We start from the raw sequence: 23473 nt of genomic DNA, 5'->3' as shown, positions 1-23473 counted from the left end.
TTAGACCAACAAGAAATTAATGTTTATCATAAATTATATTGTACTGTATGGGGTTAAATAACTGTATGCAACAGAATTCAAGCACGCGTTGGATTGATACAATGGAACCTTAATAGGAAAGGGAGGAAGAAGGACTATAGATATATAAGACCTATAACAGTATATTAGGCAGGCTGACTGGGTGGACCAAGTTGTTCTGTTTTGTTGGCATCTTCTAGGTTTCTATCTTCTTTTGGAGTACAGAGGGCTAGTACTTAGGTATTCAGATGATTTATCTACTTTCTCTTTAATTTTACAAATTCAAGAGGCTGATCTTTTCTGAGTACAAGTCCCGACTGAAAAAATAAAAATCATGTTTATTCTGTGTGACCAACAGAAAAAAATTAAATTAATTTCTTTCATTTCTAAAACTATAAAATTCTAATTTAAAAATTTAAGTGGATATCACATTTCATGCAAGCGCACACTTTGTATTTTGTACCATTGCATATATTTATAATCACCCACCTGATCCAAGATGGCCGACGGGACTGCTAGCTGAGCGTCCCGGTTAGATCCTAGATTGAATATCTGCTTGTTTTTCCTCTTTGTGCGGCGTTTGCCTTTACCTGCAATGACGAAGAGAAGGGGCCGAAGTGCTGCTGTAGCCTCATGGCGCCCTAACCCCGCAAGGCTCAGCAACATCGAAGATTTAATCCGCCGGATACAGGAAGTATCGGCGTCGGCGTCGGTTTCCCTGATGGGGGCTCTAGGTGGTGAGCAGGATGCGTTTTCCCCGGGTTTAGAGATCTCGTTAAGCCCCGACGCCAGAACTCCACCCCCTCTTCCTCAGAACACCAGTTCCCCTCGGGCAGTAGAGCCATCGGAGGTCGGTGAGCTCCTGCCCTGTGAGGCTTCAGCCATCAGACAGGGGAGACTGGATTTGGACGCCTATGCTGTGAGTCCAGTGGGGGCTGAGGCTCAGAACAGCAAGAGGGAAAACAGCTTCCAGGAGAACAGCATTCAGGAAGAAAGGTCAGTTATAGTTAACTTTCCTACTCAGAATGAACAATTTGTTGAAATAGAGAAACCTAGAGAAATAACTCTTGAGGCGATATGGGATCTGGTGGCAGATTTGGCAAAATCAATCAAACCTCAAATTTCCCAAATTGAACTGAAGTTAAATACCCATGAAACAAATTAAAGGTTTACAAACTGATATCCAGGACCTTAAAGATTCAAATGCTGCCACCAAACAATTTAATGAAACATTAATGAGAGACAATATGAATATAAGAAGAAAATTGGAAGCTTTGGATAATCTTTCTCGCAATAACAATCTCAGGCTGATCAATTTTCCTAGAGTGGCAACAATATCTCCGAAAGAGATGATAAAAAGATATATGATAGAAATATTGAATATATCAAAAGAATTGCCTATACGAAAAACTGAAGAACAACATCAAGAACCACAATTACTTACAGAGGTCCAACAGAATTTAAATGTTTCATTGATATTGGAATAGTCGGATAAGGAAATTGCGACACCTGCAACTTTACTTCTTACTGTTGCCTTAGCACCGGATAAAAACTGGTTGCTGAGACTTTACTTCAAAAATAAGCTAAAATAATTTTTGGGATTTAAAATACAAATATTTCCAGATCTGGCTCGAGATACCCAGAGACGTCGTCGTGAATTTTTGATTCTGAAGCCGGGAGTTCTCTCTCTTGGAACCTCCTTCTTTTTAAGACACCCATGTAAATGTGTGATAATATATCAAAAGCAAAAATATGTTTTCTTTGACCCTACACAACTGACAACCTTTCTGTCAGCTGCACACCTGAAAACTGGGACAAAATAATATTGTTCATTGTTTGATTTGGTCACTTCCCTCAGTTAACAGTGTCCCTGTTTTCTTTTTTCGATATATTACTAAGATTTTCTTGTTAGGCTCACTGCTTTACATCTTGGGTCCATTAATTGAGGACTTGAGGAGGAGATTATGATTATTTTTGCTTTGATTATAATTATTGTTTTACTTGGAATGTGTGTTTTTCCTTAATGGCTCTCCTTTCTGTACAAGTGTATACTTGATTGTTTATTTGAAAATTGATAAATAAATTAAAAAAAAAAAATATATATATATATATAATCACCCACCTTGAGTTCTTATATTTCAATCATTAAATCACATTTTTAAATTTCAAAATATGAATGCCATTTTTTCAATTTTTATGTTATTAAAAGCATTCTCATGAAAATAATATGAATACTATACTTCTCCTAAACCAGTGGTCTGCAATCTTTTACATGTAAAGAACCATAGGATGAATACAAGAAAGCTCTGAGGGCCACCAAAGATTTCAGTCTTACACATATTACTAATTTTGTAAACCACCTTGATATGCCTGTTTAGACTATTAAACATTAAAAATTGATACTAATATTGATTCTACAACACTTTAAGGATATATTTTAAAACTCACTTTATCTTAGTTTGTCAAATTCCATAAATAATATAGCGGTTTTTAGTGTAGAGAGCCGCGCTGAATGGCCTGTGCTGCTCCTGATGCTCAAAGGTACTCAATGAGTGTCGGGAGCAGCGCGTGCCATTCAGCGAGGCTCTCTGCACTAAAAACCGCTAGAGCGGTTTCGTAGAAGAGGGGGGTTAAAAGATTGTTTATAGTTACTATATCAAGTGGGCAAGACTGAAATTAACAAATTTAGAGGATTTGCAGAGCATTTCAACCAGCTGTTTGAGGGCTGCAATGGAGGACTTTGGGAACTGCAGGTAGCCCTGGGACCACACATTGGAGACTACTGCCCTAAACCATAGATTAGACAAGATGTGTTATAGCCATGCACTGATGGCGCTTTATATGGTTTGTAATGCAAGCAGAATGCACAATTTTTGGTCCTCAATGCAGTAAACTAGTGGCATGAAAATTACTGTCATGTTAAAAAAATGTGCACTGTTAGAAAATATAGTACACACCATGGTAGTATGCAATGGCTTGCTGCTAAAGAGCAAAAAACTCCCTTTCTGTGAATGCATGAGAGGTGATTGGCTCACACACTGACATTAAATCAACTGCCTTAGGTCACTTCCCAATCCCCCCCCCCCCCAACATAATTCCTGGTAGTCTAGTGGACACCTCAGTATCCCAATCTTCCATCTCCAACCCCAGAAAGGACACCCATCATGCTATGATCCTCCACCCTCAATCCCAGAAGGGGCTTGCCTCCCAGAGATGCCATCTTTTCCTTGGGCCTGACACCACCCACAAAATCCCTGGTAGTCTAGTGGTATATAGTGTACATGCATATGTATTTAGATGTGAAAAGTAGGGGAAATAAGTTATCTGCATAATTTATAGAACTCTGTGAGTTATACCTGTGTGAGCCTTGCTTATATTCTGCCCAGACTTCATGCACCTGTAAAGCCTGCATCATTGGGGATAGAACATATGTACAGAATAACACATAGCTGGATTACTGTCATTTGCAGGGGTATATGTTTGCATGTGTGCATAAATTACTTTTGCTTTATTCTGGAAAGCTCTGAAAACCTTCTTGTTCACTAAACATTTTGGAAACTAACTACTCTAGTCTACTTTTCCTTGTCAAGTTTATGCATTATGCATTACATTACTGTTAACCGAGTCGAGCTCCTTTTGGTTGATGACCCGGTCTATAAAATTAAGTTTTAGTTTAGTTAGTATACAAGCATTGGCACACATACAGTACATGCCACCTAAATCTAGATGGCTTCTTATATAATTATCTCCTTAATCTTTGCCAGCTTAGGGCTGAAGTAAAGATGCTGCATAGAAGCAAAGGGTCATCCAAAATGAAATGTAACTCTTCACCTTAGATGAGTCAGTTCGACCTGGATCCACCCTTCCCCTAGCCCAGTGGTCTCAAACTCGCGGCCCGCCAGGTACTATTTTGAGGCCCTCGGTATGTTTATCATAATCATAAAAGTAAAATAAAACAGTTTCTTGATCCTATGTCTCTTTAACTATAAATTACAATATTATTATTAAGACTTAACCAAAAGGAAAGATTTATAAACTATAAAGAGTTTTACCTCATGCAAAATTGTTATTTCTTTAATACGACATTAACTATTTTTTTCTGAGGCCCTCCAAGTACTGACAAATTCAAAATGTGGCCCTGCAAAGGGTTTGAGTTTGAGACCACTGCCCTAGCCCCTGATGACCTAAGTTGAAATAAAAACTAAACTCCTTCCGGGGTCAGGGCACATCCTGGGTCAAAGATCTTCTGGCTCAGGCTCCAGCATAGGGAGGCCTTTGATCAGGCTGCCTTGGAAGCTGCAGACCTCAGACCTATGGTCCAGGGGAGACATCCAGCAGCATCTGCTTTGTCCCATCACCATCTTCCAATATTGTGGTTCACAACCTCTAGTACCTCATTCCATAATGCCATTAGGGGTTGAGCTATCAAAACAGGCAGCAGGTCCTTTATTTCAGAGACCAACCTCTGGTGCATTCCGATGTACTGCTGGAGGCAAGACACCGCCATATTGAAAGATGGTGGTGGGACAAAAAGGGTGCTGCTGAACACATCCCTGAAGCCATTTAATTATTTTTGGTCTATGTGAGCAGGATGCCACAGTATTGGAAGCTCTCTAGTCAAGGTTCTCTTTGTGTTAGCATGAAAGAATCCAGATGGATCAAGGATGCAATCTGATTTTGCAGTTACAGTTGCTTTGACACAAAGTGTCCAGATCTAGGGTGCCTGGGCCTAGGTCAAGGGTACTATGATTGAAAGGGGTTTGAGGGCAGGAAAGTTGAAAGTCAAGAAGGAAATAATGGTCAAAGGTGAGCCCAGAGATTTATTTTTTTTGTCTCCTTTTCATTTGAATAGAAACTCTGCAATGTATGAGCATAGGATGAAGTTAAGAGGTGACAGGCTCCAGAGTAATGTAAGGAAATACTTTTTTTTATAGAAAGGGTGGTAGATTCATTGAACAGTCTCCCAGAGGAGGTGGTGGAGACAGAGACTGTGTCTGAATTCAAGAGGGCCTGGGATAGGCATGTGAGATCTCTCAGAGAGAGAAAGAGAATGATTACCGTATTTTCGCGGATATAACGCGCGCGTTATACGTGATTTTACGTACCGCGCATACCCCTCGCGCGTTATATGCCTGAGCGCGGTATAGAAAAGTTTTTAAACATAGTTCCCACCCCGCCCGACGCCCGATTCACCCCCCCCAGCAGGACCGCTCGCACCCCCACCCCGAACGACCGCTCGCACGCGCTCCCACCCGCACCCGCATCCACGATCGGAGCAAGAGGGAGCCCAAGCCCTCTTGCCCGGCCGACTCCCCGACGTCCGATACATCCCCCCCCCCCCCCGGCAGGACCACTCGCACCCTCACCCCGAAGGACCGCCGACTCCCCAACACTATCGGGCCAGGAGGGAGCCCAAACCCTCCTGGCCACGGCGACCCCCTAACCCCACCCCGCACTACATTACGGGCAGGAGGGATCCCAGGCCCTCCTGCCCTCGATGCAAACCCCCCTCCCTCCAACGACCGCCCCCCCCCCAAGAATCTCCGACCGCCCCAACAGCCGACCCGCGACCCCCCTGGCCGACCCCCACGACCCCCCCACCCCCCCTTCCCCGTACCTTTGGAAGTTGGCCGGACAGACGGGAGCCAAACCCGCCTGTCCGGCAGGCAGCCAACGAAGGAATGAGGCCGGATTGGCCCATCCGTCCTAAAGCTCCGCCTACTGGTGGGGCCTAAGGCGCGTGGGCCAATCAGAATAGGCCCTGGAGCCTTAGGTCCCACCTGGGGGCGCGGCCTGAGGCACATGGGCCAAACCCGACCATGTGTCTCAGGCCGCGCCCCCAGGTGGGACCTAAGGCTCCAGGGCCTATTCTGATTGGCCCACGCGCCTTAGGCCCCACCAGTAGGCGGAGCTTTAGGACGGATGGGCCAATCCGGCCTCATTCCTTCGTTGGCTGCCTGCCGGACAGGCGGGTTTGGCTCCCGTCTGTCCGGCCAACTTCCAAAGGTACGGGGAAGGGGGGTGGGGGGGTCGTGGGGGTCGGCCAGGGGGGTCGCGGGTCGGCTGGGGGGGAGGGGGGTTTGCGTCGAGGGCAGGAGGGCCTGGGATCCCTCCTGCCCGTAATGTAGTGCGGGGTGGGGTTAGGGGGTCGCCGTGGCCAGGAGGGTTTGGGCTCCCTCCTGGCCCGATATTGTTGGGGAGCCGGCGGTCCTTCGGGGTGAGGGTGCGAGTGGTCCTGCCGGGGGGGGGGATGTATCGGACGTCGGGGGGGGCATCAGGCTTTCAGGATGGGGACAGACCTTCAAGGGGGGACAGGACTTCAAGGGAGGACAGTGCACGGAAAGTCAGGGGGGGTGAACGGAGAGTCGGGACAGCGCACGGAAAGTCAGGGCAGTGCACGGAAGTCAGGGGGGGTGAACGGAGAGTCGGGACAGCGCACGGAAAGTCAGGGCGGGCGAAAGGAGAGTCGGGCAGCATGCGCGTTATATGCCTGAGCGCGGTATAGAAAAGTTTTTGTACATATCATCGTGATTTCTGCGCGCTATACCCCTGTGCGCGTTTTACAATGGTGCGCGTTATATCCGCGAAAATACGGTACTATGGATGAGCAGACTAGATGGGCCATTTGGCCTTTATCTGCCATCATGTTTCTATCAATGCACAAGCCAATCCCTACTCATATACTGACAGGAAAAGAAGTACCGTATTTGCCGGCGTATAAGACGACTGGGCGTATAAGACGACCCCCCAACTTTTAGTTAAAATATAGAGTTTTGTGTTATACTCGCCGTATAAGACGACCCCTTCTTCCGCACACCTTCTCTACCGCCCCGGGTGCAGCACAGCCGGCCAGGTTCCCTTACTTTTGTGGCACTTCCCCGACCGACCGACAACAGCCCCGGTCCGACAAACCTCCCTGCCCTTAACCGCGAATCTAAATTACCTTCTTACAGCTGCTGTAAGAAGGTATTTAGATTCGCGGCTACAGGGCAGGGAGGATTGTCGGACCCGGGCTGTTATCGGTCGGTCGGGGAAGTGCCACAAAAGTAAGGGAACCTGGCCGGCTGTGCTGCAACCGGGGCGGGGCGGCCGCCCCTCTCTCTTGGTAGTCACTCGAACCGCGAGGCTACTCTCCTTCTCCTTATCTGCCCTGCCTGCAGCACAGAGCCGAACGGAAGTCTTCCCGACGTCAGCGCTGACGTCGGAGGGAGGGAGGGCTTTGTTTAAGCTTTGTTTAAGCCCTCCCTCCCCTCCGACGTCAGCGCTGACGTCGGGAAGACTTCCGTTCGGCTCTGTGCTGCAAGCAGAGAAGGTAGTAAGGGCATGTAAAACAGTACCCGGCGTATAAGACGACCCCCGACTTTGGGGAGGATTTTAAGGTACTGAAAAGTCGTCTTATACGCCGGCAAATACGGTACTTCTTAATCCTGAAGCAGAAAATGGGCTGTGTGTTACCATGACAGTGGGTATTGCTTTTTTTTTTTTGGTCAGTGCACATTTTTTAAACAACACACTAATTTTCAAGCAATTAATTTGTGGCAATGTGAGTAGACAGGATTTTGTTTATAGAATGCTGTATACCATTCTAATGCAAGGTTTATTACATCAGATCTCAGAAGACCAGCCAATTGGAATTCTTTATTTCCCACGTCTTTATCATTTTAAAATTCTGAAAAATCAAAATATGGAAAGAATTTGCATATCTTTACCTTCTGCCCATCAGTTCCATTTCGGCCTGCCAAACCAGAGGAGCCCTATAGCAGAGAGAACAGGGATACAGTATGATTAGGACTAGAGTCAATAAACACTACTAGGAAGACAGGAAAAAAAATAGCATAAATTGAATACAGAGCAAATCAAGCAGCAGTGAAGTCCGATATGATGATAATTGTGAAAAGAAGTACTTACTTTCTTTCCATCTCCGCCATAGTCACCCTGTGAAGTGAAAGGAAAGAAAGATATTATGTTAAGAGCACTTTTATATAGTCAGGAAAGCAACTTGAAAATCTATTTTCATAGCTAAAACAGTGCATTACCTATTGAAGTGGATTTTTGTAAAACTGCACTCCCCCTCCCCCATAATATGTCGGTAAACCTATAAGCATATTGCCTGTATACACCTAAATTCACCTTTTCAAGAGGCATATTTTGGGGATGGGATTGGAGGTGAGGTTGTGCACCTATGTGCATATTTTTGGGAGCATGGATGTATTTTATCTTAAAAAAAAAAAAAAAAAAGGGTAGATATTCAAAGAGTTTTAAACAGCCAGGAGAGGTTCCTGGCTATTTAAGTCACTTGTGAGGGACTATCTGGTGATATTCAGTGGCACTTAACCGGATAGTGCCACTGGAATATCTCCTCTAGCTGTCCTTGCCAAAACTGATTAGTTGTGAGCAGTCCAGGAGCAGAGTTAGGGTGGGGCAGAAGCTGGTTAGCAGTGATTTTCTATTACCAACCTGCTGAGCAACTACGTAAAGTCGGGACAGAAAAGAAAGGCTGTCCTGTCCTGATTTAATGTACCAAATTAACCAAGCACAGGTCGTATTAGCTGGTGCTTGGTAAACTTCTGGGTCCTGCCTAAATGTGTTGTCAGCCTCATCCCTCCCTCCATCCTACCTTCCTCTCTGGACACACACTGCCCCCCCCCCCCGATATCCCCCTAATGAGACAAGACATTCCCTCCTAGCCCCCTGTGAGGAAACAAGATCCTATCCCACCCATCTCTGATGAACTAGAAACTCCCTCTCAGTCCCCTCCACATGTCCATATCCCCTCCCAACCCTCCTCACTCAGAATAGACCCCCCTGGGCCTAACTAATGTCCACTAGGGGCAATAAGAACAGGAACAAACCCCACTCATTCCTGCCTCTAGTAGTTGTCTGTACAAAACATTGTAGCAATATTAGCTCATGCGGTGGTCTAGGACCTGTGCAGTAATCATCTATCTATCCCCTTCTATCCCCTTTTCCAGCAGGAAATTGTCCAATCCTTTCTTAAACCCCAGTAGCGTACTCTGCCCTATTACGTCCTCTGGAACCGCATTCCAGGTGTCCACCACATGTTGGGTAAAGAAGAACAAATGCTAGGAAGTTCTTCTTTACCCAACGTGTGGTGGACACCTGGAATGCGCTTCCAGAGGATGTAATAGGGCAGAGTACGCTACTGGGGTTTAAGAAAGGATTGGGCAATTTCCTGCTGGAAAAGCACAGGTCCTGGACCTGTTGGGCCGCCGCTTGAGCGGGCTGCTGGGCACAATGGACCTTAGGTCTGACCCAGCGGAAGCATTGCTTATGTTCTTAGGGTTAATTCTGAATATCTACCCCCTATACACACAAGTTAATAGGTGGAAATGTGTATAGATATTTTTCCAGGGATAATTTCCAAAGAGTACATGTGTACTTTAATTTAGAAAACTTAGGGGTGCTGAAAGTATGTATATGCTTCTCACTCTATGGACATCACTAATGGCCTCTTTTACAAAGCTGCACTAGTGGTTGCACTGCGCTAACGGCCCCGAAGCACACAGAGATTTAAAGGGTTTCGGCAGCTGCTAGCGCGGCTTTGTAAAAGAGGCCGTAAGTATTTTATTTTGATTAAATGAAAGGATTGGATATTTGCTTACTTTTTCACCTTTCAGGCCAGGAACACCCTAGAAAAGAAGAAGAAAAAAAACCACGTTACAACAGTGCAATAAATGTCTGCTCTCAGCTAGTTCCTGTAAAAGCTATTTTCTGATGATGTCTCTGCTTTATGTTGCTGTCTGGCTGATACTATATATATTTCTCAACCAACATGCTTATGTTCGGTTCTTTTCTGCAATATCTCTTTGCAGCTATGTCTGTGCATTGTGAAATGAAATGTTCTTGCACAGTTATATTGCTTTCAGAAAAGTGTCCATGTTCTGGGATGTTCTTTTGGTGCTGCTTAAATCCTATACTGTTCTCTAGGTTTCTTTGCTGTGGAAAAAGCTCCTGCCTCCTTATACGGTTTCTCTATGTTTTCAATAATATTTATATGGCACTATTTCTGTAAGAACTGTCCCCTGATTTGAGCTTTATTGTAATTTCTGATAATGATTATGTACTATGCTGCTCTCTGATAGGGGAGTGCTTGGCAAAATTTTCATTTCATTTGCCCTTATCACTTGTTTCATGTCCCAACATTTTATTTTCATGCTGCCATTTATGTAATTTCCACTAAGCAGGCATTAGTAGCAGAAGCACCAAAGATATGGCATAGTGATATTACTAATGGCAAAAAATGAGAAATTGGTGCACATGTGTGTGCGAGCACAAGTTGGAGTGTGTGCAAGCACATATCTGGGGACACCATTTGGTTGGAAGCCCTACCATGGAACTCAGCTGCAGATGCATATCCAAAGGAGAGTGACCAAAGGGGCAGATCCTGCCCCTTTAGAATCTACCAAGGAGTGAGGAGTGGGGAACCTTGGTCTTATGCCATAGTTAAGTGCAAGGTTGGGTTAAAAAAAAGAATTAGAACATCTAAAATAGCCCTTGTATGATATCAGTTGGTCAACATACCAGAGTGCAAAGGAACATGGCCATGGGATCAACTGTAAATACTGTTTCTCCATAGCTAACTCAGCCAACTTAGAATATCTCAAAAGCTGTCCTACATTGGCTGGTTAGCTATTCATGCCTGGCACTAAATATTGATAAGGACGTGAATAAAAACATTATTTTGTTTCCCTCTGATCCCCCCTCCTAACCCAAGCCTGACATGATAAGATACCTCCACCCTCAAATCAGGATAAATCCCTCCATGCTTACATAAAGTCCCTGGTGGTCCAGTGCAGCAATGGGGGTAGGAGCTAACCACTTGATCCTGTCCCTATCACCTCATTAGCCCATCAGGGACTTGGGTAGTCCTGGAGGGGGGCTATCCTGGGTTTGGAATGGGAGGATTAGGGATCTGTGGAGGGGTAGGAGGATCTTGTCTTATCAAGGGTGGGTTGGGAGACTATGCACATTGTGGTGGGGAAGGCAGGGGAGGAACTCAGAAAAAAATTAGGCAAGTTTTTAAATGCATGTCCCTGCCAATATTCAGTCACAACCCACATATGGAGTCTTATGGAGGCTTTGGCTGTATATTGGCTGGGACCTGCATAAGCTCTGATGGCTACTGCTGTGTCAATTAGGCCCAGATATTCAGTGCTGGTACCCAGACATGGCCCAACACTGAATATCTGGGTCTATTTCTGCCTGTAGCTGTCAACATTATATTAAAAAAAAAAATACTGACTGCTGTGGATTGAATTTTATCCCTATGTTTCCAAATGTAGTTAAGCCAATTCAGATGTGAAGAAAGTTGTTTCTGCAGCGGAAGCTTCAAGTCTAGGCTGCAGGAGGAACTTTTTTTTAAGTTTCCTTGTAAGTATAGAATTTATTTTACATTACATTACATTACAGATTTCTATTCCGCCATTACCTTTCGGTTCAAAGCAGATTACAAAAAGAGTTATGGAAGAAGGGTTACAACGTTAGATCAGAGAAGGTTTCCAAGAGAGGGAAAAGTAGGATCTGGGGTTAGGAAGGGAATGGTAAGAGGGGGGGTTATGCTTTATCATGGTATTAAGCTTTATTAAGGGATTTCTTGAAGAGTATAGTTTTTATTTCCTTTCTGAACATCTTGTAGTCTGGGGTTGTCTGGGGTAGTCTGGGGTTGTCTATCTTCGCTGCCTGAGTGGCCAGTATTTTGATGGTATTAGCTATGTCTCTTTGGATCTCTTTCAGCTGGAGAAATTTCTTATAGATAAAGTCACTGATGAAAACATTACTTTATTTACTGTGATTTAAGTTTTACAGGTTAGGATATTTAAAAGGGTTCTGTGGAAAGCAACTAGGGTTCTTCAGCCTGGAGAAGAGACAGGTCAGGGGAGATGTGATCTTAAAAATACTGAATGGAGTAGAACGGGTAATATGAATCATTTGTTTACACTTTCTAAAAATACAAGAACTAGCGGGTATGCAATGATGTAACTAACTAGTAAATTTAAAACAAACTGGAGAAAATATTTCTTCAATCAATGTGTAATTAAACTCTGGAATTCATTGCCAGAAAATGTAGTGAAAACAGTTAGCTTAGCAGGATTTATAAAAGATTTGGATAATTTCCTAAAAGTCTATAAGCCTTTATGGACTTAAGGAAATCTACTGCTTATTCCAAGGATAAGCAGTATATAATCTGTTTTACTCTTTGGGATATTGCCAAGTACTTGTGACCTGGGTTGGCCGCTGTTGGAAACAGGATACTGGGTTTGATGGACCTTTGATCTGTCCCAGTATGGCGACTCTTATTAAGGTCATATGAATGTGCCCATAACCTTACCATTTTTCTTACTTTTGAATATGAGAATTCACAATACTTCCACTTTCTTTTAATGTGGACTTGATATGAATTCAGTTTCTATTTGGTTTTCTCTATGGTCCTTTTTATATATTGTCTTGTGAAATCTCACTCTCCCAGGAAAGGGGTTTCACTATTTTATGGGCAGACTAGATGGGCCATTTGGCCTTTATTTGCCATCATGTTTCATCCAGGGTAATGCAATAAAGTGATATAAGATCTTTCCTACTGGTCATAAGGTCACTCACCTTGGGACCTGGATACCCTATAGGACCTTCAATGCCAGGATCACCCTAAAAAAATATAAGCATATTTTAATAAAATAGTTTATTTTCTAGTGATCTGGTGTGTAAGAAAAATATAAGCTGTTGACTTAGAGAAGTCCACCACCTCACCTGTCTTCCTTTCTCTCCGGGGCTGCCAGGCTCTCCAGCACTACCCTTAGAACCCTGAAACCAAAGCAGAAAAATATTATCTTTGTTACTATGTTTATGTTTATTAAAACATTTTGTATACTGCCTACCATTCTCAGAATCCAGTGGTTAAAAATATATAACATATAGAAACAGAATAAGACTTCCCATTCTAACACACAAGGGCCATTTACCATCCCACTACTGCAATTGATTGTGTCTAGTGGCATACCTAGCATGTGTGACAAACCCTGTTCATCTATATGAAAAATATGAATTTTAGTAACAATCCACATATTGCACAAGAATGTACCTAGGAAAAGGCAGCATCTTAAATGCTGCAGTGAGCACTAGAAAACCAACACATTGTAAAACTAAACAAGCCCGATCCTGCACAGTCAATTGATCCTGTACAGTCAATGCCAACAGAAAACCATGTCCTTTTCATACACACAGAACACAGATACACTCTCGCCCAATATGGAATAATCACAAACTAAAAATAGAAATATGTAGACAAAAGTTAAACTGAACCGCCAAGAAACCAGACTCTGCATACAATGCAACACCACAGAAACAGTGACACATGTCCCCTAATACTGTGCAAAATATAAAGACAATAGATGTAAATTTGAAAAAACTGATACATAACAATCACCACTTTAAAAATTAACAAATAGAAATAAAACAATAATGATAAATGAGAAAATACCATTTTTCAATTAGCTTTCAGAGGCCAAATCTTTCTTCAGAACAGTACAATATACTGCTGTTATGGTATCCTGTCCTGACCTGAGGAAAAGGGTTTAGTCCAAAAAAAGATTGACATATTTCCATTTCCTTTTTATAAACTTTTATCAATACAGTTACAATACTACTTCATTCTAAGTAAAGTAACAAAAAATCTTTCTACTTTTTGTCGTTTCTGCTTTAATCATCTTCTCTTTATTCTCTTCTTTCTATACAGTGTTTGTCCTCTCTCCCTTCCTTGCATCTGCCCTCTATTTGCCCTTTCCTCCCAGCTTCTGCCCTCTCGCTCTACCCCTTTCATCTACTGTCCACCCTCTCCCATATGGCATCTTTTCTCTTTCTATGTCCTTTCAATAAATAAATAATATCCTGTGCCCCTTCTCTCCTTTGTACATGATTCATTTCAGCTTCACCCCTTCTCCATTTTCTGTATCCACCCCCTCCCCTATGCTTTGGCATCTCTCTCTTCTCCTTTCCTTCCTTCTTTTCTTCTCCACCCCGTGGTCTGGCATCTCTATCTCCTTCCCTTCCCTCCCCCATGCCCTGGCATCTCTCTCCCTCCATGCTCTGTCACCTCCTCTCCCTCCAGTCTGGCATTTGTCTCCTTAGTTTCCCTTCCCTCCCCTCATGCCCTGGCATTTCTCTCCTCTCCTTCCAACTCCCCCTCCATTATCTGGCATCTCTTCTTCTTCCTTTCTCTCCCTCCCTGCTTCCTTCCTTTCCCCTGGTCTGGCACCTTTTTCCTTCCCTCCCCCCATGCCCTGGTATCTCTCCCTCCCCCTCCATGGTCTGGTATCTCCTTTCCTTCCATCCCATGGACTTGGCATCTCTTGTTCCTCTCCCTTGTCTTCCTTCTCCCTCCTTCTCTCTCTCTCCCCCAATTGGGTGCTGCAGCATCAGCATTTTTCTTCCCTCCCCCTTCCCTGTGCAGCAGCAGCAGCATTTCTCTTCCCACTCCCCTCCCCCTGTTCACTTCCCTTCCCTGTGCAGCAGCAGCATTTCTAGCCGGTTTCTTGTTACAGCTGGCTTCCATTCAAAGCTGTGGGCATTGACACCTCGCGCGATCCACAGCTGCGTTGGAAGCCTTCTCTCTGAAATTATGACATCAGAGGGAATGCTTCCAACACAGCCACGGATCGCACGAGGAGCCGACGCCTGCGGCTTTCAGTGGAAAAACCACTGTAGCAGGGGAGCCGACCAGAAGTGAAACACCCGCCGGAAGGAGCACAAGCTGGGCTGCGGCCACCCCTAATTTAAAGTTTACTGCCGCTGCTGCTGGTTAAGGAAAGCAGCAGCGGCAGAATAGGGAGCAGCTGCGGCAGAATAGGGAGGGTAGCCGGCTGTGCACTCTCTTGGGGCGTGCACCTGGGGCAGATCACGCTTCCTCCTCCCCCCCCCCCGCGGTACACCACTGATTGTGCCCCAAAGGATATCTAGTAAATCCTTAAAATTTTGTCATCCTGTAAGTTAAAAGCTCCCTTAAAAAAGTCTTTAAAAAAGTCTTAAATTTTATAAAACTCTCTTCTTTCCTTATTATAGGTGGCAAAGTATTTCTTTAAAAAGGAGCAAGATTTATAGCCCATTTTGCCCTATTCATTTGTGGAGTTGTTAATCTATAATCCTGCAAAAAATCTCAAAATTCTTGAGGGCATATATGGCATGACTATAGAATGCAAATATTCAGGAAATAAAACATGATGCGCTACATATGCATTAGTACTAATATCTTATGACATACCCTGTAGGCTATTGGCAACCAAAGATATATATAAAGGAGCAACATGTTCAATTTTGGTATAATTCTCCAGAAATTTTAGTGCTGCATTCTGCTTGGTCTGTAACCTTTTCAACTTAGTTTTTAGACAACCTGCGTATACCAAGTTAAAATAATTCAGCTTTGACATAAACAGTGCGGGGAGAAGAGTATGTAAAGCTTTTTCATCTAATTGAGTGCAACATTCTAAGAACAGTAAAACCTTTCTTAATCATATCAGTAACTTGGTTATTTAAAGTTAGGCCAATGTCTACACAGACACCCAGATATTTTTCATCATGAGGAGAAACTCTTTTCCCATAAGTTTAAATGAGCCTTTGGGGTATGGGTGTGATCCATGGAACTAGCAGAGGGTAGTTTTATCAACATTCAGGATCAACCAATTGACCGTAGCAGTTAGGCAGTCTTGTATTGTTGTTATATCAAGCGTAACAGGATCGACTCTCGCTGTAATTGTCATCAGCATAGCAATATACCCTAACCCCAAATTCTTGAATCAGTGCCAAAAAGAGTGCAAGAAAGACACTGAACAAAATCAGAGAAAAAGCAGAATCCTGAGGAACTCCACAGGAGACATAACACTTCCTAGAGATACTTTTCTGACCACATATCTGGAATCATCTATCAGGAATGATTTAAATCAGTCACAGACAAATTGATGATAGCCCTATGTTCTTCAATCTAGTAAGTAACAAATCATGAGCCACAAAAAAAGGCTGAAGCCAGATTAAGGCTCACTTCTAATACCAGGTTCCCCTTGTCTAACTCTCAAGTGTTTCACTTAAGAAACATGATGAGTATCTCTTTACTATGGCCTGCGCGAAAGGTTGCTTGGTAAGGATGTAGAACATTATTATCCTCTGCTTATTTCTGGAACTGGTCATGTACTAATTGCTCAGCCACTTTAACAGCAAAATGCAAATTTGATACTGGCCGATAATTCTGAACCAGATTAGAATCCAGAGATCTAGCTTTTAAGATAGGGCAAATTACCGATTCTTTCCATAGTTCAGGTACCAGGCCTGAACACAAACTCTATTGACACTATAATTTTGAAGTTCTATTATATAATGTAATCTCTTTAAGACTAGATTTTCAGGTAACAATCACCCTGAATCTTTTTCTGAGTATAACTCCTATATGTTTCATCTTTTATGAATCATGACTTCTGCTCCCTGAATATACTTTTAACAGTACACATCATCTCCTTCTAAAAGTGACCCCCCCCAGCAGTATTTCCATCCACAAGTGACTACTTGTCTCTGAATCTCCTCTCAAAAATGGCTCCCTGGTTGACTACCTTATCCTGAAACTGACTTCTACCATGAATCTGTTTTAAGAGTGACTCAGTATTACTCAAATAACCCCTAAATCCTGCATGTTTATGTGAGTGACTGTACACTTCATGCATTCTCCTGTTGACCCTATTATCATATTTCCTCTTGCAAGTTAAGCTCCTCCACTACTTTTTAGTAATGTACTTACCTTCTGTCCTCTGTATCCTGAAGGGCCAGGAGGGCCAGGAATCTCTAGACAGTTCAGCTTGTAGCACTGAAAGAAAAAAAGACGTAAAATTTCAGCATATAATTAAGGTTCATATTCTCATCTCTTTCTCCCTCCATATCTTTATAATATTTGTTTCTTTTGAAAATCATGCAGAGTTCACATATTGAAAAATGTGCACATACTTTTTGCCTACCACTTTTATATACCAGCACCTAAGTCTTTGACACCTACCGGCACTGCTAGGCATGATTCTATAAATGGCGCTTTACTTTGAATGACATGTTGTAGGTGCCATTTTCCTAGGAGCCCACCGATTTAGATTCTGTTTATAGAATCTGGCCCTTTGTGCATAACTCTGAGCAAAAACATTAACAGGGAAATACTTTTAAAACCAATATGAGGAAATATTTTTTCACTCAGAGAACAGTTAAGCTCTGGAATGCGTTGGCAGAGATTGTGGTAAGAGCGGATAGCGTAGCTGGTTTTAAGAAAGTTTTGGACAATTTCCTGGAGGAAAAGTCCATAGTCTGTTATTGAGACAGACATGGGGGAGGACATTGCTTGCCCTGGATCAATAGCATGGAACATTGCTACTATTTGGGTTTTTACCAGGTACTAGTGACCTGCATTGGCCACCACAAAGTCACGCTACTGGGCTAAATGGACCATTGGTCTGACCCAGTAAGGTTATTCTTATGTTCTTATGGTTTTAGTATCATAATATGCATGAAACCTGAACTGATGGTTGTCTAAAATGTTATGGGGTTCATAATCGAAACAGAAATGCGTCTAAAAACTGGCCTAAATCAGCACATGGACGATCAGTAAGACAAGTCATCCAAATGCCGATAATCAAACCGGGTTTTAGATGTACAGTATCTCAAAACAACTTAGGCCTCTTCAGTGCTGCGGTACACCCAGAGCTAAAAGGGGTGTTTTAGGAGGAGTGGTGAGGACGGGATTTGGGCAGGACATGGGCCGACCTAGACTTGGTTGTACTGCAAATATAACCGAAAGTTTAATGAGGCTGCCTAGATGGAACTTATATGTAGCAACTTAGGCGAATGAAAACCAGAAGGTATCCAAAGTGACCAGATAACCACTGTAGAAATGTGGTACAGACCCCCACACACTCCCCCAGTGATCACTGACCCCCCACCCCCCACCGTCATAAAAATCGTAACAAAACTTTACATACCTGCCTCCAGAACATCAGCACCTGGCATAAGAAAGCCTAGTACTGCAGCATAGAGGTGGCTTAAGTAGTCTGGGGTTATTGGGGTTGTAGGCAGGTTGTGGGGTGTCAAAGTCCCTTCTCGAGAGCCACAATCCCGTCAGGTTTTCAGGATTTCCCCAATGAATATGCATGAGATCTATTAGCATACAATGAAAGCAATGCATGCAAATAGATTTCATGCATATTCATTGGGGAAATCTTGAAAACCCGACTGGATTGTGGCCCTCGAGGAGGGACTTTGACACCCCTGGTCTAGTAGGTTTTGGGGGTGTTGGGGGGCTCACCATGACCTATAAGGGAGTTGTGTTGAAATGTTTATATGGCACTCTTTTTGTGAAGTTCACAGCAGTGTCCTGTAAGGTGCTCCATGTTGCCATGTCTGGGTGTCCAGTCCATCACTTTGCTGGCCCCTCCCACATCAAAAAGGTCTTGTTCTAGGCATTTTTGACTTGGTCAAATTTTGGGACAAGAATGGGGTATAACAATAAAAGAAAGCATACAATCGACAAGAATGGACACAGCGGAGATGATCAACAAACTGGAATCGCTATGGGTTAAAATACCGGGTAGGAAAGGGCATGAAATAAAGATGGGCCTATACTATCGTCCACTCGGGCAAACCGGAGATAGCGATAAAGAAATGGATGCCGAGATGAAGCGAGAATGTAAAAGCGGTTACACAGTTGTTATGGGAGACTTCAACTATCCTGGGATAGACTGGAGTCTTGGAAGCTCAAGATGCGCTAGGGAGACAGAATTCCTGGAGGCTATACAAGATTGCTTCATGGAGCAGCTTGTTAGAGAACCGACGAGAGGAAATGCCACTTTGGATTTAATCCTAAATGGACTAAGGGGACCTGCAAAGGAAGTGGAAGTAGTGGGACCGTTGGGAAACAGTGATCATTATATGATCAAGTTCAAGGTTGAAATAGGCATACCGAACGGAAAGAGAACCATAGCGACATCTTTCAACTTCAGGAAAGGAAACTATGAAGCAATGAGGGAAATGGTAAGGAAGAAACTTAGGAACACTTCCAAAAAATGGCAAACAGTAGAACATGCCTGGTCTTTTTTCAAAGACACAGTGAGCGAGGCACAAAATCTGCACATCCCCAGATTCAGAAAGGGGTGCAAAAAGGGTCGAACAAAAGACCCAGTATGGATGACTAAAATAGTGAAGGAAGCGATAGGCAATAAGAAAAATTCATTCAGGAAATGGAAAAAGGACAAAACTGAAGGGAACCAGAAGGAGCACAGGAAGTATCAAAAAGAATGTCACCATGTGGTTCGAAAAGCCAAAAGAGAGTATGAAGAGAGGCTAGCCAGGGAGGCACGAAATTTCAAACCGTTCTTCAGATATGTTAAAGGGAAACAGCCAGCTAGGGAGGAGGTGGGACCGCTGGACAAAGGAGACAGGAAGGGAGCGGTGAAGGAGGAGAAAGAAGTCGCAGAAAGACTCAACATGTTCTTCTTGTCTGTATTTACAAACGAAGACACAACCAACATACCGAAACCTGAACAAATCTTCAATGGAAATCAAGCAGAAAAATTAACATCCATGGAAGTGAGCCTTGATGATGTACACAGGCAGATAGAAAAACTTAAAACTGACAAATCCCCGGGTCCGGACGGAATCCATCCCAGGGTTCTGAAGGAATTAAAGGAGGAGATAGCGGAACTACTGCAGCAAATTTGCAACCTATCCTTGAAAACAGGCATGATCCCGGAGGATTGGAAGATAGCCAATGTCACGCCCATCTTTAAAAAGGGATCAAGAGGTGACCCGGGAAACTACAGACCAGTGAGTTTGACCTCGGTTCCGGGGAAACTGGCGGAAGCACTGATTAAAGAACACATCGATGAACATCTGGAAAGAAACGAACTTTTGAAAACAACCCAACATGGTTTCTGCAGGGGGAGATCGTGCCTAATGAACTTATTGCACTTCTTCGAAGGAATTAACAAACGGATGGACAGAGGAGACCCCATAGACATCATATACCTTGATTTCCAAAAAGCCTTTGACAAGGTGCCTCACGAACGTCTACTCCGGAAACTGAAGAACCATGGAGTGGACGGAGACGTACATAGATGGATCAGAAACTGGTTGGAGGGTAGGAAACAGAGGGTAGGGGTGAAGAGCCACTACTCGGACTGGATGGGGGTCACGAGTGGTGTTCCGCAGGGCTCAGTGCTCGGGCCGCTGCTATTTAATATATTCATAAATGATCTAGAAACAGGCACGAAGTGTGAGATAATAAAATTTGCGGACGATACAAAACTATTTAGTGGAGCTGGGACTAAAGAGGAATGCGAAGAATTGCAAAGGGACTTGAACAAATTGGGGGAATGGGCAGCGAGATGGCAGATGAAGTTCAACGTTGAGAAATGTAAAGTATTGCATGTTGGAAACAGAAACCCGAGGTACAACTATACGATGGGAGGGATATTATTGAATGAGAGCAACCAAGAAAGGGACTTGGGGGTAATGGTGGACATGACAATGAAGCCGACGGCACATTGCGCAACAGCCGCTAAGAAAGCAAATAGAATGCTAGGCATAATCAAGAAGGGTATTACAACAAGGACAAAAGAAGTTATCCTGCCATTGTATCGGGCGATGGTGCGCCCGCATCTGGAATACTGCGTCCAATATTGGTTTCCGTACCTTAGGAAGGATATGGCGTTACTCGAGAGGGTTCAGAGGAGAGCGACACGCTTGATAAAAGGGATGGAAAACCTCTCATACGCTGAGAGATTGGAGAAACTGGGTCTCTTTTCCCTGGAGAAGAGGAGACTTAGAGGGGATATGATAGAGACTTATAAGATCATGAAGGGCATAGAGAGAGTAGAGAAGGACAGATTCTTCAAACTTTCGAAAAATAAAAGAACAAGAGGACACTTAGAAAAGTTGAAAGGGGACAGATTTAAAACGAATGCTAGGAAGTTCTTCTTTACCCAACGAGTGGTGGACACCTGGAATGCACTTCCAGAGGGCGTAATAGGGCAGAGTACAGTACAGGTGTTTAAGAAAGGATTGGACAATTTCCTGCTGGAAAAGGGGATAGAGGGGTACAAATAGAGGATTACTGCACAGGTCCTGGACCTGTTGGGCTGCCGCGTGAGCGGACTGCTGGGCATGATGGACCTCAGGTCTGACCCAGCAGAGGCATTGCTTATGTTCTTATGTTCTTATGTTCTTAATAGATGGCTTAGTGGGCTGGCCGATCAAACTGCTGGATGTATAATTAGACGATTTTCGGAAAAAAAATTTTGGATGCAATTTTTGGGAATGGTCTTTAGATACTGCCGACTTTTGGTGACTAGCGACTTAGGCCTAAAATGGACTTAGACATTTCTTTTGATTATGCCCCTCTATGTGTATTTATAAAGTCAGCACAGCAGAGGAAAAAAAAGGATAAACTGGCTTTGTGTGAAGAAACAGAATAAAAACACCGCTGTTTTGCTTTGTGTTTCTGCTATTTATAAAGTCAAACAACTAGAAAAACAAATTTTTCTAGAATTTTTGCCATAAAGAATACAGATGAAATTGGTCTGCAATTTTCAAGTACAGTGAATTAGGATCTAAATTTTGTCACCTTTAAGTAAAGATTGGACTGCAGCTCTTTTCAGAGTCCTAGAAAACCATCCTTCATCTAAATTCTTAATAACAATTACAACTAAAGGACTCACCACCATGTCTCTAAGGGTCAGATTCTATAAACAGTGCCTATATTGTAGACTCTGCTCCACATAGTTGTCAATCAACCACTAGGTGCCGCTTATAGAACCAGGTCTAGAGGTGCCTAAACAAACTTGTAGAGGTAGGTGCTGGTACATTAGACCAGGTTTTACTTGGCCTAATTTTCCAGCACCTAACTTGGATGCCTAGTGATACTTGTCAACCATGCCTATACTCCATCCCCTAACCACACCTACTTTTCAGGTAAGTGTCATTAGGCATCACTAGGTACCTGAACTTAGGTGTCGCTAGGCATCCTAAGAGTTCTGTATGGCACTCTTAATTGGTAATTTATTTATTTTTTAATAAAACTGGCATGGTCAATTATCACGTCAATTTAAGAAAAAAAGTTGCACATGGATTTTGAAGTTAGGCATTGCTAGGTGTCCTTGATTAGAGTGCTTAGCAGTGCCTAACATAGGTATCCTTTATAGAATCTGGCCCTAAGTGCTCTTACAATAGATAGGTGGCATGGATCTAAGGCAGAGATGGGCAACCATTTATTTATTTCAAATGTACTATACTGCTGAAGACTGTCAGAAAAGAGTTAAGCAGTTTACAGTCCCTGAGGGCTACAACCCATTCAGGCTTTCAAGGTTTCCATAATGAATGAGATCTATTTGCATACAATGGAAGCAGTACATTTAAATCAGAGAATGGCACAGTGATAAATTCATCACCATTTCCGTCCCCGTGGATAACTGCAGGAAACAATCCCATGTCATTCTTTAGTGTCTATCTCAACCTCAGTCCTTCTACACCAGCATTCTTCAATGCAAGGCTTGAGGGTCAGTGGTTGTGCCCATTCATACTCCGATTCCTCCCTTTTTCCTTACAGAATGACATGCAGATGGTTTCCCATGGTAATCCATGGGAACAGGAATGGTGATTAATTTTGTCACCATGTCATTCTCTAGTGCAAATCAATCTCATGCATATTCATGGCGGAAATCTTGAAAACCTGACTGGGTTGTAGCCCTCTGTGGGGATTGTACCCACCTCTGATCTAAGAGATCTAGAAATCACAAATCTTGTTCCCATCATTATCTAGAGAAGGGCCTTGAAGAAGTAAAGTTGGGAGGGCACAGACTCTTTCATTTCTACCATGCATCAGAAGATTTTTCCAATCAGATCTGCTTCTAAGAAAATCCCTATTACTTCCTTCTCTAGACTAAGATTAGCAATAGTACATTCTTTTGGGATCTCCACTGCTTGCAATGAGAGAAGGGTACATTATTCTCATTACTCAGTGCTTCCAAAATTATTTTCAAATAGCATGCAGCTGATGGAAAGAGGGGCCCTATTCTTTCCTGTGCCCACTGCTTTAATCTGGCATCTGAAACCTCTTAGGCCAACTTGTCTAATATTTAGGAAAAGTGGTTCCTGCATTTGACTTGGGGGGGGGGGGTCTATTTAAAAAGCCTCTCCTGAATCTGTTACCAGCATGGTGAGGCCAAGCTGTACCTTGAACAGGAGAAGGAAATCCTGTGAGAAGTCTTCAACCCACTGGTGGGTAGCAAGAGGTAAAGGAGAGCACTTGTATCCCACAGTGTGCGGCCACTAAACTGAAAGTTGCTTGGGTCAGAAAACAGTAACATAGTACATAATGGCAGATAAAGACCTGTATGGTCTTTCTAGGCTGCCCAACAAGGGACCAAGTTGTACT

General features: G+C 43.3%; 1 protein-coding gene across 2 annotated transcripts in view; it reads right to left on the bottom strand.

Moving 5' to 3' along the window:
* COL6A2 (collagen type VI alpha 2 chain) overlaps nt 1-23473 on the bottom strand; it is a 167251-nt gene that overhangs the window by 95087 nt on the left and 48691 nt on the right. For both annotated transcript variants that reach the window (XM_033945420.1, XM_033945421.1), the window contains exons 5-10: nt 16808-16873; nt 12781-12834; nt 12634-12678; nt 9642-9668; nt 7927-7953; nt 7728-7772 (exon numbers count right to left, since the gene is read on the bottom strand). In XM_033945420.1, coding sequence (XP_033801311.1) covers nt 7728-7772; nt 7927-7953; nt 9642-9668; nt 12634-12678; nt 12781-12834; nt 16808-16873 — 264 coding nt within the window. The remainder of the gene's footprint in view (nt 1-7727; nt 7773-7926; nt 7954-9641; nt 9669-12633; nt 12679-12780; nt 12835-16807; nt 16874-23473) is intronic.

This window comes from Geotrypetes seraphini, chromosome 5, assembly GCF_902459505.1.
Source record: "Geotrypetes seraphini chromosome 5, aGeoSer1.1, whole genome shotgun sequence".
NCBI lineage: Eukaryota > Metazoa > Chordata > Amphibia > Gymnophiona > Dermophiidae > Geotrypetes > Geotrypetes seraphini.
Note: the sequence above shows the minus strand (reverse complement) of the source record. Positions and strands in the feature narration are given on the sequence as shown.